The sequence below is a fragment of the Salvelinus sp. IW2-2015 genome, linkage group LG20, assembly GCF_002910315.2.
Source record: "Salvelinus sp. IW2-2015 linkage group LG20, ASM291031v2, whole genome shotgun sequence".
Taxonomy (NCBI): Eukaryota; Metazoa; Chordata; class Actinopteri; order Salmoniformes; family Salmonidae; genus Salvelinus; species Salvelinus sp. IW2-2015.
In genome coordinates, this window is record NC_036860.1 from 76203373 (window position 1) to 76221506 (window position 18134).

Consider the following 18134-nt stretch of genomic DNA (forward strand, 5'->3'; position numbering starts at 1 on the left):
GTCAATCACAACATTCTTATTGGCAGACTCAACAGCCTTGGTTTCTCAAATGATTGCCTCGCTTGGTTCACCAACTACTTCTCCGATAGAGTTCAGTATGTCAAATCAGAGGGCCTGTTGTCCAGGACCTCTGGCAGTCTCTATGGGGGTGCCACAGGGTTCAATTCTCGGGCCGACTCTCTTCTCTGTATACATCAATGATGTCGCTCTTGCTGCTGGTGATTCTTTGATCCACCTCTACGCAGATGACACCATTCTGTATACCTCTGGCCCTTCGTTGGACACTGTGTTAACTATCCTCCAGATGAGCTTCAATGCCATACAACTCTCCTTGCGTGGCCTCCAACTGCTCTTAAATGTAAGTAAAACTAAATGCATGCTCTTCAACTGATCACTGCCCGCCCGTCCAGCATCACTATTCTGGACGGTTCTGACTTAGAACATGTGGACAACTACAAATGCCTAGGTGTCTGGTTAGACTGTAAACTCTCCTTCCAGACTCACATTAAACATCTCCAATCCAAAATTAAATCTAGAATCGGCTTCCTATTTCGCATCAAAGCATCCTTCACTCATGCTGCCAAACATACCCTCGTAAAACTGACCATCCTACCGATCCTCGACTTCGGCGATGTCATTTACAAAATAGCCTCCAACACTCTACTCAACAAATTGGATGCAGTCTATCACAGTGCCATCTGTTTTGTCACCAAAGCCCCATATACTGCCCACCACTGCGACCTGTATGATCTCGTTGGCTGGCCCTCGCTTCATACTCGTCGCCAAACCCACTGGCTCCAGGGCATCTACAAGTCTCTGCTAGTTAAAGCCCCGCCTTATCTCACTGGTCACCATAGCAGCACCCACCCGTAGCACGCGCTCCAGCAGGTATATCTTACTGGTCACCCCCAAAGCCAATTCTTCCTTTGGCCGCCTCTCCTTTCAGTTCTCTGCTGCCAATGACTGGAACGAACTGCAAAAATCTCTGAAGCTGGAGACTCTTACCTCCCTCACTAGCTTTAATAAGCACCAGCTGTCAGAGCAGCTCACATATCACTGCACCTGCACATAGCTCATCTGTAAATAGCCCATCCAATCTACCTCATCCCCATACTGTATTTATTTATTTATCTTGCTCCTTTGCACCCCAGTATCTCTACTTGCACATTCATCTTCTGCACATCCTACCATTCCAGTGTTTAATTGCTAAATTGTAATTCCTTCGCCACCATGGCCTATGTATTGCCATACCTCTCTTATCCTACCTCATTTGCACATGCTGTATATAGACTTTTCTACTGTATTATTGATTGTATGTTTGTTTATTCCATGTGTAACTCTGTGTTGTTGTATGTGTGGAACTGCTTTGCTTTATCTTGACCAGGTCGCAGTTGCAAATGAGAACTTGTTCTCAACTGGCCTATCCTGGTTAAATAAAGGTGAAATAAAATAAAAAATTGAATATTAATTGTCAGTTTGAGTCAGGTACCTCATAAACCAGAGCATTAATTATACACACATATTACACAGTCCAGAGTTATATGTAATTAGGTCAAAATGGCCATTGTGGACACCACAGAGAGAACTATACCTTATCTACAGTATCAATTATTTATCTGACGCAATTACCACATTCATGGACACTGATGAAGATAACTATAATTACCATGGGAGATTTGCCACTGTAAAAGCAGCTTGTAATTGTAGCATTATGTGTCCACAGAGAGCTTATTTCTGGAAACTGCCTTGGAGAGTTAATTTAAAGTATGTCAAGAGTTAGAATCTTTATTGTCTGTACACTGCCATCAGACTAACTTAGGCTATGTAGAACACAACAAAACGAGTCGTACAACATCGATATAGGTCTTTCATCTTGCTACCTCAATTGTGCTTTGCCTTCCATGCAAGATATTTACAGTAGGGTAAAGCTGAACAATGAGCAAACCTATTACATGAAGGCTATCTTGTTTCCCTAAACTGTGCTGCCAGTCTCCAAGAGGCCATTATGTCATGCTGTTCTTTCTTGACACAAAAGGGACAGACTTGCTGCTGGCACAGGGACACCCAGACAGTGGATTTGTCTGTACAGTCTGAGTTATTGCCCTGTGATTGTGATGTTTTAATTTTGTTGTCCACATTTTGTGTAATTGTGTGTAAGGACCTGAACAGTGTGATACCTCTCCCCTGACTTTGTCTCTGACTACAAATAGACACTGTCTCAAGAGGCACACTTTCAGACAGCATTAGGAGACTTCTCTCTTCTACTCCTACTTTTGCTTTGACACATCCAAATAATCACTTTGCTCTCTGTTTATGAATGCGTGTTCACTTTGTACAATGTTCAGCTGAGTAGCTACTTTGAAGATAGGTACAGAAAGCAGTACCTCCCACACACAGTGTGTTATTATACAGGTTGTACCAATGATAGCGAGATCTACTGTACTGTATGATAGAGTCATGTTGGATACAAGGGATTATTAGGCAGTGATCACAGGCTGCTGTTCTCTCCATAATCTCTCATTACTGCTGATGGTCCTTCAGGCTGCCAGCTGCGGTTCAGCCGGTTAATTCCAGTGTAATTGAGTCGTGTGCCACTCAGTCTTAAACCACAGATTTCAACTTACATTGTGTTCCATGTGGGCTTAAGTATTCTTCAACCTACTTTTTTTGTGGCACAGTGATATCTAAGGACGTATTTCATTTGATGTTGCTTTCTGAAATGTAAAAAGAACAGTCTTTATATCTGTCAGTTAAGTTTGGGTAATACTAGTACTATAGTTCTGTGTGTGGTGTTGAGACAAATGTTTCTGAATAACTGAATATGAGTCACCAAACTCATTAGGGGGTTCAGTGGGAGCCATCCAAGGTCAGCTCTGATTGGGCTCAGCAGCATTTGAGGATTTTCTTCCCGGGAGCTGAAATAACTTTGTCCCAGACAGTGGGCGACGAGGGAAGTGTGAAGAGCATTAGGAAAAATTTGCAATTCAAGAATCCCTCTGTTCTGCGTTCTGTGGAGACGGACATAGTGCTTGAGGCAATGATTGACACGCTGTCGGTCCACTGTGGGCACTGTGCAACAGGAATTAGGCCTACATACAGCTGAGCTTCCTGAAGAAGGGATCCTGTGTGCAGCCACAGGTGGACCAACAGACACACCTAGGGTCCTATAAAATCCGCGATGCGGAGAACGCGGACAGAATCATGGAATCCAGATATTAAAACGGAATTCAACAATATTAAAACATTYATTGAACTTAATAGGAAATCAACTAAATGTATTGAACTTGTTAGAAAATGTATTAATTTGCACAAGATTATCATAAATGAAATAAAWTTGTRTTTGTCACATGCGCCGAATACAACATGTGTAGACCTTACTGTGAAATGCTTACTTACAAGCCCCTAACCAACAATGCAGTTTTTAGAAAAATGAAAGGATTTTTTTTTTACTAAATACATTTTTATTTTTTAAGGAACACTATAAAATGACAATAACGAGGCTATATACAGAGGGTACCAGTACAGAGTCAATGTGTGGGGGTACAGGTTAGTCGAGGTAATTGAGGTAATATGTACATGTAGGTAATGGTGAAATGACTATGCATAAATAATAAACAGCAAGTAGCAGCAGCGTAAATAGAAAGGGGGGGGTCAATGCAAGTAGTCCAGGTAGCCATTTGAGTAACTGTTCAGCAGTCTTATGGCTTTGGGGTAGAAGCTGTTCAGGAGCCTTTTGGATCTAGAATTAGCGCTCCGGTACCGCTTGCCATGCGGTAGCAGAGAGAACAGTCTATGACTAGGGTGGCTGGAGTCTTTAAAACATTTTAGGGCCTTCCTCTGACACCCCCTGGTATAGAGATCCTGGATGGCAGGAAGCTTGGCCCCAGTGATGTACTGGGCCGCCCGCACTACCTTCTGTAGCGCCTTGCGGTCGGATGCCGAGCAGATGCCATACCGGGCGATGATGCATCCAGTCAGGATGCGCTCGATGGTGCAGCTGTAGAACTTTTTGAGGATCTGAGGACCCATGCCAAATATTTTCAGTCTCCTGAAGGGGATTAGGCATTGTCGTGCCCTCTTCACGACTGTCTTGGTGTGTTTGGACCATGATAGTTTGTTGGTAATGTGGACATCAAGAAACTTGACCTGCTCCACTGCAGCCCCGTCGATGTGAATGGGGGAGTGCTCGGCCCTCCTTTTCCTGTAGTCCACGATTATCTCCTTTGTCTTGATCACGTTGAGGGAGAGGTTGTTGTCGTGGCACAACACTACCAGGTGTCTGACCTGCTCCTTACAGTCTGTCTCATCTGCAATCACATGTGTGCTCCAGAAACACCGCTAACCAAACAGTGTTGCTGTGCAATGAATAAAAGGGTATCTACACCCAAAAATGTAAATGTAATATATTTTTTCCCAGACCTCAAAAGTGGTCTCCTGATGTTGGTTAAGCATTGGTGTGGACCTAAAACATCAAATGTTGTGTTTCTATCTAAAAATATATATATTTTGAGAGAGAAAACCTGAAAAAAATGGGGAAAAACAGAAACCCGGAAAAACCAAACAGAGAAAACGGAATTTGAGAAAAAAACAAATAGAATTTGGCAAAAAATAAAACTGATTATAAAGGGTCTTGCACACCTCAGTTGGCCAGTGAATATCGCACTGTTTGTTTCATGTTTCTATGTAAGCGGGAATGGCAGTAAACAAACCAATAGCTTTTGGTAATGCAATTTGGGTATTCCCGTCACATCTCAAATCSTAACAAGCTGTCAGATTTGGATCTGAATTATCCCACTGCTGTTTTAGTTTTTCACTCTTATGCAAAATGTTTGGATTATCCGGACAGCAGAAGGTTATTCATTCATTTAGGCAAGTCTTTACTTCAAAAGCGTACTGTGTGGTTATAGTACATTCATCTTGATTTACTTTTTTTTCTTCCTTTATTTAACTGGGCAGGTCAGTTAAGAACATATTCTTATTTTCAATGATGGCCTAGGAACAGTGGGTTAACTGCCTTGTTCAGGGGCAGAATGACAGATTTGTACCATGTCAGCTCGGGGATTCAAACTTGCAACCTTTGGATTACTAGTCCAACACTCTAACCACTAGGCTACCCTAAAATGTAACCATTTTAAAACAACAGTCAGCTAATCTGTTTTCCCTGTCCATTGAAGACGCACTAATTCACCAATGTTTACAATACAGTTTTACATTGACTCCTTCATTGACCATGTGACTCGCCTTTCCCTCTGTAGAGTATAGTATCCAAGTATGGATCCCAATTCCGAGGAAACTCCCAACATGACGCCCTGGAGTTCCTGCTTTGGCTTCTGGACCGAGTTCACGAGGATGTCAACTTGTYCTCCTGCAGCAACAACAATAACAAGACCAAAGCCCCAGGGAAGGTAAGAGTGCCTTCTCCATCCACTGTCACACAGTCACATTGAACTGAACTGAACTCAAAGTGTAGGCTTGAGCTACAAGTCTCAACAGTGCCTTGCACTCCCCACTCACAAGAGCAACAACTACTGTCTGAAATACCTATTACTATAGAGAAAATAATCTTTTCATATACTTACAGAACCTTGGTTTCACAAGAGAACGACGGTTTCTCCAGGCATTTGCAACAGCATCTTTATGTTCTTTGCAGCTCTAAGTCTGTACAATTTAAATTCAGCTCTCAATTATTGATGTACTTATCTACCCTTGGATCTATACTAAATGTGCTAACACAGCATTAATCAACTTTAATTGATGTACTCTGTGATTCTGAAAAATTCTGAACAGATGTGAGAGGAAGAGCAGCATTGCATACAAGTGACATATTTCCTTCTCTCCTGTGCTCTAAATGGTATATGATTCAACAAATAATTCTGATAATCCTGTGTGAGGGAAAAAGCTCCCTCTATACCTTGTATTGCCTACCCCCTTCGGTGAAATTGTTCATGTACCTGTTTGGAAACAATTGCCTCTCTGACAAACTTATTTCCTGTGTTTGTGGGGAGAAACACATTAGAGCTGTTGTGATGGGTTTCCATAGTTCTGTCTGTCTGTGAATATGCCCTGTGTGCTGCAGCCGTCTAGCTGATGCCACAAGTGAAACTGCTGCTTTCACAGGAGACCTGCAACTTTGTTCTATAATGTCTTCTGTGCAGCCTGAGGAGTAGAATCAAAGCTGGGTAATTTGCTGTTTGATACTTTCTCTGTGCATGGCCCCTCCTGAAGGTATGCCTGTGGGCACAGTGGAGCCTGACACCCCCTGGATAGGCCTTTGATCGGTTCCACTGTGCCCATTAGCAGGGAGTTCATGCATTATTAAAAATATATTTCTGCTTTTGAAATACACTCTTTAGCAGTGTTATCAGGGTGATAACCAATGAAATGATTCATACCAAGTGCTAAATTCACTTTTGGTGAGTCATCACAAATAAATCTAAATGATATCAGTGTCCCTTCTCCCACAGACCTTACGCCACTGATTTATTCTGTTGTATCATCGCTATTCTAGTGGAGGGGAATTTCAGTCTCAGATTCACAGAACAATACATCACTGTATTTGGGATTCAACATGTCTTTATMAAATTGGTATKYGAACACMCGGAWAACAATCTGTTACACTTTTTTGMRTGTTAAGTARCAGAAGTGAGATGCATGGTTTGAGGRAGGGTAAATGGTGCTGTGTTCCAGACCAGCACAGCTTACTACATGATGACACTGGCCAGAATGAAGCCATTGGCTTGGCTACTGCYTAGGCCTGCTGGGTCTTGTTTTGGATAAAACACAGCTTGGTCTTTGTTGCATCAATTGAATTTGACACTCTGCATACTTGAATTAATAGATCAAAGTAAGAGGTGGTCTCAAGCCGTGGTCTGTTGAAGTGAATCTCACTGACACTAACCACGTAGGGACCTACTGAACCAAAGGCTATGGTTAAGACTAGAAACTAGACTGTGTGTAGGCTTTGAGATTCAGTTGCCAGTGTTAACTCAGCTTTGTGGTCTTGTATGTAAGATTCCTCAAAGTGTGATTTTCTTACTTCATCTATCTTCCAGCAGATTAGTGTGTTTGCGTATGGGTGGGTGTGTTCTTGTGTTTATGGGTGTATGCATGTGTGTAGGCTAAGTGATGCTCTGTGAGTTGTGTGTGTGTGACAGTGAGTGTTTGTATGGGCCTCAGTTCATTGAGCCATTCAATTTGGTTGTTTGCTGTGAGCAATGAACATGCAGTCCCCTCACACGCACTTTCCCCCTTTCTCTCCATATATCCTTCTCCCCCCCTCTCTCTCTCTCTCCATATTTCTGTTGACACCCCCCTCTTTGTTTATCTGGACATATACAGTACTATGCAGTGTCTATCCAATACTTGAACAAAGCTTCAATCTGTGTCTGAGATGAGTTGCCCTTCAGTGCAGGGCCAGAGGGCACAGGAGGTGATCTGGACTGTGTCTCTGTCTCTCTGTATGAGGCCACAGAGGACATCAGAGGAGGCTGGGACTGGAGGACTGCTGATAAGGCCTGTCATTATAAGTCTGGAATACGTCAAGGAAAAAGTTGCCACACTTTGTTAACACCCAAGAGTCTGACGGTGTGAGGGACGAAAATCTGCTGTTTTTGACAGCGTGCCGCTCCGCTTCATCATTGCTTTTACACACTTTTACTTTAGTTTAGGCAAGACAAACTGGTAATATCAATTTGGTTAGGCTATCTTCTCACACCACACCTCCAATGGTTCACCTTTCTGTGTGAAGGAGACCCATTTGAACTTTTGAACTTGTTATTGTGTTCTCTGTCTGAGGGACTTCCTCCCTGTTATATGGCCCATTAAGCCCAGCTTCCATTGGCACTTTGAAGTCAACCCAGGTTGGGCTGGTCTTGGTGGGCTAGCTCAAATTGCATTTCCACTGCCTCCAGAAATGAGAAATTATGTCATGTTGCTAGGTAGTCAATATGTAGCTGCAGCTGGCTTCGCTAATATTGCTAGCTAGCTATCTAGCAAGATGTTGAAGAATTTAATTCACCCTCAACATGCTGTAACTAACATTACCCCATACTCCTGCCACTGCCAGCCAGACTCAGAGTTTCTCTGTCCAGTGTTTGTGTTCTTTTGGCCATCTTTTTATTTTATAATTWAAAAAAAAATGTTACMCCTTTTTTTCMTCCCCAATTTCGTGGTATTCAACTGGTAGTAGTTACAGTCTTGTCTCATCGCTGCAACTCCCGTACGGGAGAGGCGAAGGTCGAGAGCCATGCGTCCTCCGAAATACAACCCAACCAAGCCGCACTGCTTCTTGACACAATGCACATCCAACCCGAAAGCCAGCCTCACCAATGTGTCGGAGGAAACACCGTACACCTGGTGACCGTGCACTGCACCCGGCCCGCCACAGGAGTCGCTAGTGCGCGATGAGACAAGAATATCCCTGCCGGCCAATCCCTCCCTAACCCGGACGACGCTGGGCCAATTGTGCGCCGCCACATGGGCCTCCCGGTCGCGGCCAGCTGAGACAGAGCCTGGGCACAAACCCAGAATCTTTGATGGCACAGCTAGCACTGCAATGCAGCGCCTTAGACCACTGCGCCACCCGGGAGGCCCTCTTTTGCCCATCTTAATCTTTTCTTTTTATTGGCCAGTCTGAGAAATKGCTTTTTCTTTGCAACTCTGCCTAGAAGGCCAGCATCCCGGAGTCGCCTCTTCACTGTTGACATTGAGACGGGTGTTTTGCGGGTACTATTTAATTAAGCTGCCAGTTGAGGACTTGTGAGGCGTCTGTTTCTCAAACTAGACACTCTAATGTACTTGTCCTCCTCCCACTCCTCTTTTTATTCTGGTTAAATCCAGATGGAACTGTTCTGTGAAGGGAGTAGTACACAGCGTTGTATGAGATCTTCCGTTTTTTGGCAATTTCTCGCATGGAATAGCCTTCATTTCTCAGAACAAGAATAGCCTGACGAGTTTCAGAAGAAAGTTCTTTGTTTCTGGCCATTTTGAGCCTGTAATCAAACCCACAAATGCTGATGCTCCATATACTCAACTAGTCTAAAGGCCAGTTTTATTGCTTCTTTAATTAGCACAACAGTTTTCAGCTTTGCTAACATAATTGCAAAAGGGTTTTCTAATGATCAATTAGCATTTTAAAATGATAAACTTGGATTAGCTAACACAACCTGCCATTGAGTGATGGACAGGAGTGATGGTTGCTGATAATGGGCCTCTGTACGCCTATGTAGATATTCCATACAAAATCAGCCGTTTCCAGCTACAATAGTCATTTACAACATTAACAATGTCTACACTGTATTTCTGATTAATTTGATGTTATTTTAATGGACAAAAAAAAAAGTGCTTTTCTTTCAAAAACAAGGACATTTCTAAGTGACCCCAAACTTTTGAACGGTAGTGTATATACAGACGTGCTCAGATTTGTTGGGACCCTTACAGCTCATTGAAATAATGCTTAATTCCTTCTGAAAAGTGATTAAATTAAAAGCTATTTCATCATGTATACTTGCATGCCTTTGGTATGTTGTAGAATAAAGCAAAGAAGCTGTGAAAAGAGATTAATGATTGCTTATTCTACAAAGATATTCTAAAATGGCCTGGACACATTTGTTGGTACCCTTAGAAAATATAATAAATAATTGGATTATAGTGATATTTCAAACTAATTAGCTTCTTTAATTAGTATCACACRTCTCCAATCTCGTAATCAGTGATTCAGSCTATTTAAATGGAGAAAAGTAGTCACTGTGCTGTTTGGTATCGTTGTGTGCACCACACTGAACATCGATCAGAGAAAGAAAAGGAGAGATTTGTCTGAGGAGATCAGAAAGAAAATAATAGACAAGCATGGTAAAGGTAAATGCTACAAGATCATCTCCAAACAGCTTGATGTTCCTGTGACAACAGTTGTAAATTTTATTAAGAAGTTTAAGGTCCATGGAACTGGAGCCAACCTCCATGGTTGTGCCCGCAAGAGGAAAATTGACCCCAAATTGAACATAAGGATAGTGCGAATGGTAGAAAAAGAATCAAGGATAACTGCCAAAGAGATACAATCTGAACTCCAAGGTGAAGGTACATCAGTTTCTGATCGCACCATCCGTCGCTTTTTGAGTAAAAGTGGGCTCCATGGAAGAAGACCCAGGAGGACTCAAAAAACATTAAAAAGTCAGACTGGAATTTGCTAAAATGCATATTGACAAGCCACAATCCTTCTGGGAGAATGTCCTTTGGACAGATGAGTCAAAACTGGAGCTTTTTGGCAAGTCACATCAGCTCTACGTTCACAGACAAACATGAAGCTTTCAAAGAAAAGAACACCATACCTACAGTGAAACATGGAGGAGGCTCAGTTATGTTTTGGGGCTGCTTTGCTGCGCCTGGCACAGGGTGCCTTGAATCTGTGCAGGGCACAATGAAATCTCAAGACTATCAAGGCATTCTGGAGTAAAACGTACTGCCCAGTGTCAGAAAGCTTTGTCTCAGTCGCAGGTCAATGGTCCTCCAACAGGATAATGACCCCAAACACACAGCTAAAAGCACCCAAGAATGGATAAGAACAAAACATTGGACTATTCTGAAGTGGCCTTCTATGAGTCCTGATCTGAATCCTATCGAACATCTATGGAAAGAGTTGAAACTTGAAGTCTGGAGAAGGCACCCATCAAACCTGAGACAACTGGAGCAGTTTGCTCAGGAAGTGTGGGCCAAACTACTTAACAGGTGCAGAAGTCTCATTGAGAGCTACAGAAAACGTTTGATTGCAGTGATTGCCTCTAAAGGTTGTGCAAAAAAATATTAGGTTAAGAGTCCCATCATTTTTGTCCATGACATTTTCATTTGTTTTATTATTACCAATATTATGTTGAATATAAAATAAAAAGCAAAGTCTGATTTCTATTAAGTATGGAATGAAGAGTGGTGGATGCCAATTACTTTTGTCAGTTTCAAGTTATTTCAGAGAAAATTGTGCATTCTTCGTTTTTTGTGGAGGGGTACCAACAAATTTGAGCACGTCTGTATATATATTTTTTATTATTATTCAATTTCAAATTACAATACAAGAACAATGAAACATAGGACATCACTACACGTATATTGTCTCTGAAGAAACATAAAATAACATTAAAAGTTAAAAAAATACAATCACGGATTGACTTTCAAAAGTTAAAGTACGTCAAATAAAATAAAGGCCAGGGTTTACAGTTGTACAAACCTGTGACAGAGTTGTGATAATGCAGTGTTGTTTTTGTTATTGACGAATTCTAGAGACTTTCTAAAGTATTGGATTTCAAGTAAAAAAATATGTTGCATTTGGAGACATATTTCAAATATGTTTTTCGTTACCAGAGAGAATGAAGAAATTAACGACTAATTCAGTAGTTTTGTTTTCATTTGAATAATAACATATTACATCTTTCATTGTAAATACATGGGTCTTGTCATGGCTTCAGTATGCATTCTGCTCTGGCTGTTGAGTAAAGACAACCCCTTCCAGAGGCTCATTGCTTGTCTCCATGTTGGCTTTATACTGACAGGACTAGGAATCATGCTTCATATTGACCTCAATTAGATCTGTGGAAGTCATTATTAACCTGCCCTGGAAATCACATTAGCATGTCCTCATTAATGCCAAWGCTATTAATAATGACAGTCTACKGAGTCATTTAGCCTGAAATACATGACTGACTAATCGATGGACAGACATCACCTCTCATGMAGCTGCATCTCAATTTGTACTAAGCTAATGCTACATGTTCTCTAATGATATGGGGTATGCCAACAAAGGTATACGACTGTCGACTAACATATAGTGGGAGTTCAGCAGGTGTCAGGGTTGTGCTTGTAGTGAGGTTCTCCTCTCTCCTGACTGAATTAAGTATTCTTCTTGAAAACTTGTTTTGAGGTAGAAAAAGGCCTCCTAAAATCTTGTAATTATTTTTTCAAAAGAATACTGTCTATCAGAATAAACTCTATATCAATAATGACATGTACACACACACACACACACACACACACACACACACACACACACACACACACACACACAACACACACACACACACACACACACACACAAAAACAGCACAACACACACACACACACACACACACACACACACACACACACACACACACACACACACACACACACAGAGACTAGCACTGTGTGGTCTCTGTCCAGAGCAGAACATCTCTTATGACAGTCATCTCTTATGTTTAGCCAGACCCTCTCCCAGCCGCCTATGAGTGGACTGAGCACCGGCGTTGTCATGGATTTCATTTTTTTATCAGTATGGAAACATGTGGCCTGATAGACTAGAGCCAAGGAAATAATCCCAGGGYTCATACAGTACACTACCTACTAAAGGGATTTATCCTGCTATTCTCACTGTGCCCCCGCTCCCTTCTCCCCTGGCTCAAAGTCTGCTACTTACCATACTCACTCTTCCCTTTATTGGTCTTTTTAGAGCCCTCTAAGAATTTACAGTAGTATCAGCTAGCCACCCACAAAGGAGCTCTCCTCAGGGGAGAAGGCTTTTAATGGCTCTCTCAGGTGGCAGACTCCATGAAGAGAGGCCTTCTTATTTTAGCACTGCTCAGACATCTATCACATCTAACTGTGTTTATCCTTCTCACATCACAAAAAGTCTAACCCTTGTTGACGTCTGGGAGAAGGGTCTTGAAAGAGGGAGTTCAGAGGAGTGTTCAGAGGAGTTTAAGGGTTTGTTGTGTTGTGTTTGTTGTTGTGCTGTGGCAGGCTGCAGCTCTGCCACCCTACCGGAGCTATTGCCGTGCCAGTGGAGTAAGCCCGGGTCACAGGGAGGATGGAGGGAGTGAGGCAACTGGTTTATAAGTCCTCTCATGTCACCACAGAGCCCAGGGAGGGAGCTCTGCTAACCCAGGGCTGAATTAATAGTTTTCCAGCACGCGTTCAGTTACCATAAGCAGCACAGGAGACCCAGATGAACAGTGAGAGTTCCCCCACCCCTGAGCTTCCAAGCTCAAGTCAGTGGATCCCAAACTTTCATTCTGGCCCCTCTTCCATCATTGGGGAACATGTCTCGCCTTTCCTCGATGGGCACAAGTACAGTCCGTGACACAAACTTTTCACCCCCGTCTTGTTGGCCGATAGAACATTTTGCAGTTTAAAAGCTAATTTCCTGTATTTCTACACGTTTTGCCATGTCTTATGTGTGTTCATGTTATATCTGAGTGACTCAAACATTACAATAAAATCAACAGGCTAACAACCTAGCTAAAAAAAACATTAGCTGACATGGGCTGGTTGATCTGGACATTTCTGACAAGTTATAAATAGCTCTGTAAGGTCTGCAATGACTGACATGACAAGAGGAAAACTGCTAATACACTATGCACTACACACAATTTCGAAATTGCACCTTATGCATTCTACTGTCACTATTATCAAGAGTAAGTTGTAAGCTCGACTGAGTTCCTTAAAAAGAATACACACGCACATACCACATACACATCACACGCACTGAAGTCACACCATGGAACTGGCATTCAGTTTGTTGACCGTTTATCACTTAGGAAACAGTGCTGGCGTGAAGCTCTCTCTCTGTATCATGAATGCGGCCCTTTGTAAGCCAGTGGAAGAAAGAGACGCTTGTTGAGCACTGCTAGTGAAGAGAGGGAGAGGTGAGACAGGGTTGTGTTGGGCTCTGTACAACAGTGTGGCTGTGGGTGGGGAAGCCTTAACGGGTAGTGACAGACTGACAGATAAGCAAACCYCCATTCAAGGACAGCAATGTTGTAGAATCAGTACAGTCAAGCAACTGTTGTCATGTTTGATGATATTTCAATTATTTGTATCTGATTTACAAATGTGTTTACTTTTCCAGAACAAGGAGCAGTTTGGGTACAGTAAGGACTTTTGCTCTCAGTGAACCCTCAGCCCTCCTACAGAGTTGGAACATGAATAAGGGACTGTGGATGTAATGCAGTCAGKGCTGTCACAGCAAACACACAGGCAGTAAAAAAAGCGTTTGAGAGATTTGAGCTGGTCCGAGCCATTCACTTTAGGGAATGGGATATTCACCAGAGGGCCTTGGGAATCTACTGTATCTGTGCCCACAGAGAAGCAGAGGGGAGGTGTGTGATTAGAGAGAAGAGGAACAGTGTTCAGGGTWCAATCTTGGGTCAAAGAGGATTATCAGTGGTACTCATGATGCAAGCCAGGAAAAGAGATAGCRCTGAAGGCGAGCTACCAGAGACACTCAACAACAGAAGGTCACTACGCAGGACATTCCCATGCAGGGTCAAATGACTCATGTCCTGCACTGGTTCCTCAGCCATGCTGAGCACAATCATCACAACGATCAGTATCAAGGTCACCAAGGTYAKAAAYACTATCCTCAGAACCTTKTAAGGCATCATCCTCTCTTCTCTTCCCTRTCTCYTCATAAAKATCTGCTGTGATTTACAGAGATTGCACTAACTAAGCCAACCACCAATACCTGACTTCAACAACATCACTTACAGTAGCACCGACCGTCACAACGTGCCATGTGTGGTTGCTGTTTTCCAGTCAGGGAGTGCAGGGTGCAGGCCTATTGTGCCTGTGAGTGTTTCCTCTCCCCAACTTTGATTTTGTCTGCTCTGTAGAACAGAATGGCTTCCTGTGACTCGGAGCCACCCAGCTGGAAAAGCAGCTTGGAGGAAAGGGTCCCAATGTGACCGCTCTGTGTTTGTGTACTCCTTTGACCTCTAACCCAGATTAGTGTTGATTGGCCGATACATACTGGGCTCATGTTCTATATCGGCTTCCCCACAGAGCAAGAGAAAGTGTGTGCGTGTGTGTGTGTGCGTGTGTGTGTGTGTGTGAGATTTGTGGGTGTGAGATTGTGTGCATGTGTGTGTGAATTATTGTTGACTTCTCATGGAGGTTTAATTTGAGAGCGTCCCTCCCTTTGCCAGGAGCACTGTTCTTGAAAAAGGACCTTTTTTAATTTATCTGCAGTCTGCCGGGGTTGCTTTCACTGGCACAGACACAATTAAGCTGCCTCAGACACCCCAATGTATCACTCAAGGTTTAAGGAGCGGTTAAGGACATTTCTATATACTGCACTGCACTGTCGCTGAGCCACCACTTCTGTGTGGAATGCCTTCTCCAAGTCTACCTGGAAAAGGGCTCATAATTATATAGGCTAGTTGGCAGCAGATTTTCATGACCGTTTGACTTCATTTCACTTTATTTGGATGTTATTTTGAACGGGGTAACATGTTTTGTAAACCATTTATAACACCTTATACACTCSCTGTAAACATTCTTTACAGTTCATGGCTCTTGCTAGACATACTGTACATGTTTCTGTAAGTATAGTACAAAGGCATCACACAGAGGTGGTCTATATAAATAGTTACTAGTCTTTCTGGACTTTTGCTCCTGTCATTACATCCCCATCTGTGGGTGTTGTCTCCTGCCTGTCACCACAGTGTGTCAGCAGCACAGTAATAAACCCCATCAGCTCAGGAGACCCACCTCCCTGCCTTTATATCAATTCATTTCCTCCTCTGCCTCCGCTGACGCCTCCTAAAAGCCAATCGGCTTATGAGACACTAATGATTAATTTCACAAAGTCATAATCATCCACCCAAAAAAGTGTTAGGAGCATTTTTCTCGAAAAGTAGCTCTAAGTATTTTCTTGGCTCGCAAAGGCACTTCCAAAAAGTGCTGTGTTTCCTCCCTCTTTTTGTTTGAGACTTGATGGTATTTCCATAAAGAACAAGCAGCGGGGCGGCAGGGCAGATCCACTCAGCATTGGTGGACGATGATTCTCTCCACTGGGCTGTAATGTTTTACTGTCATTATACTTTTTACTGTGGAGGTTCAGCGAGTCTGCTCTATAGAATGATATCTAATGTAGATTACCAATGACTGCAGCATTGTGGAGATGACCTCATACACTATATAAGAGAATGTTACAGGATGCCAATAATTGTGCTCCACCAGTGGGTTTTACCATGGTTGAAAATCTGTAAAATGCTCTCAGAGTAGCCCACTAGCCATGACTGACATGAGGTCAGAGAGTAGCCCACTAGCCATGACTGACATGAGGTCAGAGAGACCAGGACTGAGTCATATCATCATCCCCTGCTGACCTCTAGCTACTGCCTGGCTATTATTTCCACTAAAAGGAAAGGAAGTGGACCTCAGTGCAGACCTGCTGGTAGGTGTCTGGAAATCCCTCTCAAATGAGGAAAGTTGGCATGCTAGCAAGSATTYTGRGAAGGMGTTGGTTGGCTAGGCTCGGTTGAGTTGATGCATTACAACTAATCATGTGTTATATCGTCATTCACCTCGAACCACTGTGCCTGAACCCACTCTGCTGATATCTCATATACTGTTGTAGAATCATTGTCAGAGGTCTCGCTACCACTTTAGCTACCCTCCTGTCACTAGCTGTATTCTCCAACTGAAGAAATATACAGAGAAGTGTCCGTGCATTGAGGGCTTCTACACTCCTTCTACACTCCTCTCCTGTGAGAGCAATTATATCATTACCCCCTCCAGGACTATGTCCCTCTGTCTCTCAAACCTCTAATCATTTTATTCTTTCCTTCATTCTTATGTAAAATAACACAATTCCCTTTCACAGAGTCCTCTGCTGTCTTTTCTTCTCAGTTATGAGACTGTCTCATTCTCAATCCCCTTCTGTGAATTTCTGACCTCCAGACTTTGGGATTTAATTACTAGCCCACCCATCTGACTGGCTTAGTGAAACGGACAATCGAATGGTGTGTCTGGAGCATACARCTAGAGCAGATTATGATCTGTTGTGCCAACAGCTTGCCTGTATGAAGAGCCATAGCCCCTTAATGCTGATTCACTTATATCAAGGATGTCTACATCCTTGGTTATAGCTTCATGGAAGTGCTTGAATGTGAGATCTCCATTTTACATTATTATGTMAGTCTTTGCTGAACATTGAGTTGATATGCTTTTCCATTGATATTGCTTGTATTTAGTAATACAAGTTGAGGCTTTCGTTCAACTTAAAAAAGAACAACAACAACAATTGCAAAAAAAGCTAAATGTATGACTCCATAGAAGATTATAGATTTAGTACGTTGTATGTAGCCAGGTTCCGCACTTCTTTATTAAATAAATATTCTACCCCCCAATTTCGTGTTATCCAACTGGTAGTTACGATCTTCTCTCATCGCTGCAACTCCCCTACAGTCTCGGGAGAGGTGAATGTCGAGAGCCATGCATCCACCGAAACACGACCCTGCCAGAACACACTGCTTCTTGACACACTGCTCGCTTAAACCGGAAGCCAGCCGCACCAATGTGTCAGAGGAAACACGGTTCAACTGACGACTGAAGTCAGCTTGTAGGTGCACGGCCTGCCACAAGGAGTTGCTAGAGCACGATGAGACAAGGAAATTCCGTCCGGACAAACTCTCCCCTAACCCGGACGATGCTGGTCCAATTGTGCGCCGCCCCATGGGTCTCCCAGTCACAGCCGGCTGTGACATAGCCTGGAATCAAACCCGAGGCTGTAGTGGTGCCTCAGCACTGCGATGCAGTGCCTTAGACCGCTGCACAACTCGGGAGGCCCAGGATCCGCACTTCTGAGAATGACATATCAAAAGATTCAATGCAAACAATTTAACTTAACTGTAAATAGCATGTGCTTTCAGGGTACTGTAATAATTATATCTGGATTGTGGTGTACAATTTTCTTAACTATAGTAAATACTACAGTATATAATTTGCATATAATTTGCATATTCCCTACCCATTCCCCTCCCAATATCCCAATTTGTGCCACCCATAAGTGAGAAACCGACATGCAAGTATATATCATATATTGTGTTCCTTACAGGTTATAAGAAGGAGCCGAAGCTCTGAACTCTATTCAGACCCTAGTCCTTACTACCTACAGGTTATGGAAAATGTTCTCTTTTAGTATATCTCCAATAGGTTTCCTCAAGGAGAAAGCCTCCACTTCTATGTATCAAAGATAATAAAACAAAAACACTAAAGTACATACTACAGTATATTACAGTCCACAAAAAACCTACAGTAAATACTACAGTATACTACAATCTGCAAAAACACTACATTAGTTACTATATTATCTTTTATTACAGTATTTACAT

General features: G+C 42.7%; 1 protein-coding gene across 1 annotated transcript in view; it reads left to right on the top strand.

The window, feature by feature from the left end:
• LOC111980498 (ubiquitin carboxyl-terminal hydrolase 43) overlaps nucleotides 1-18134 on the top strand; it is a 97074-nt gene that overhangs the window by 8237 nt on the left and 70703 nt on the right. Inside the window, exon 2 of the mRNA XM_070449789.1 lies at nucleotides 5256-5405. Coding sequence (XP_070305890.1) covers nucleotides 5256-5405 — 150 coding nt within the window. The remainder of the gene's footprint in view (nucleotides 1-5255; nucleotides 5406-18134) is intronic.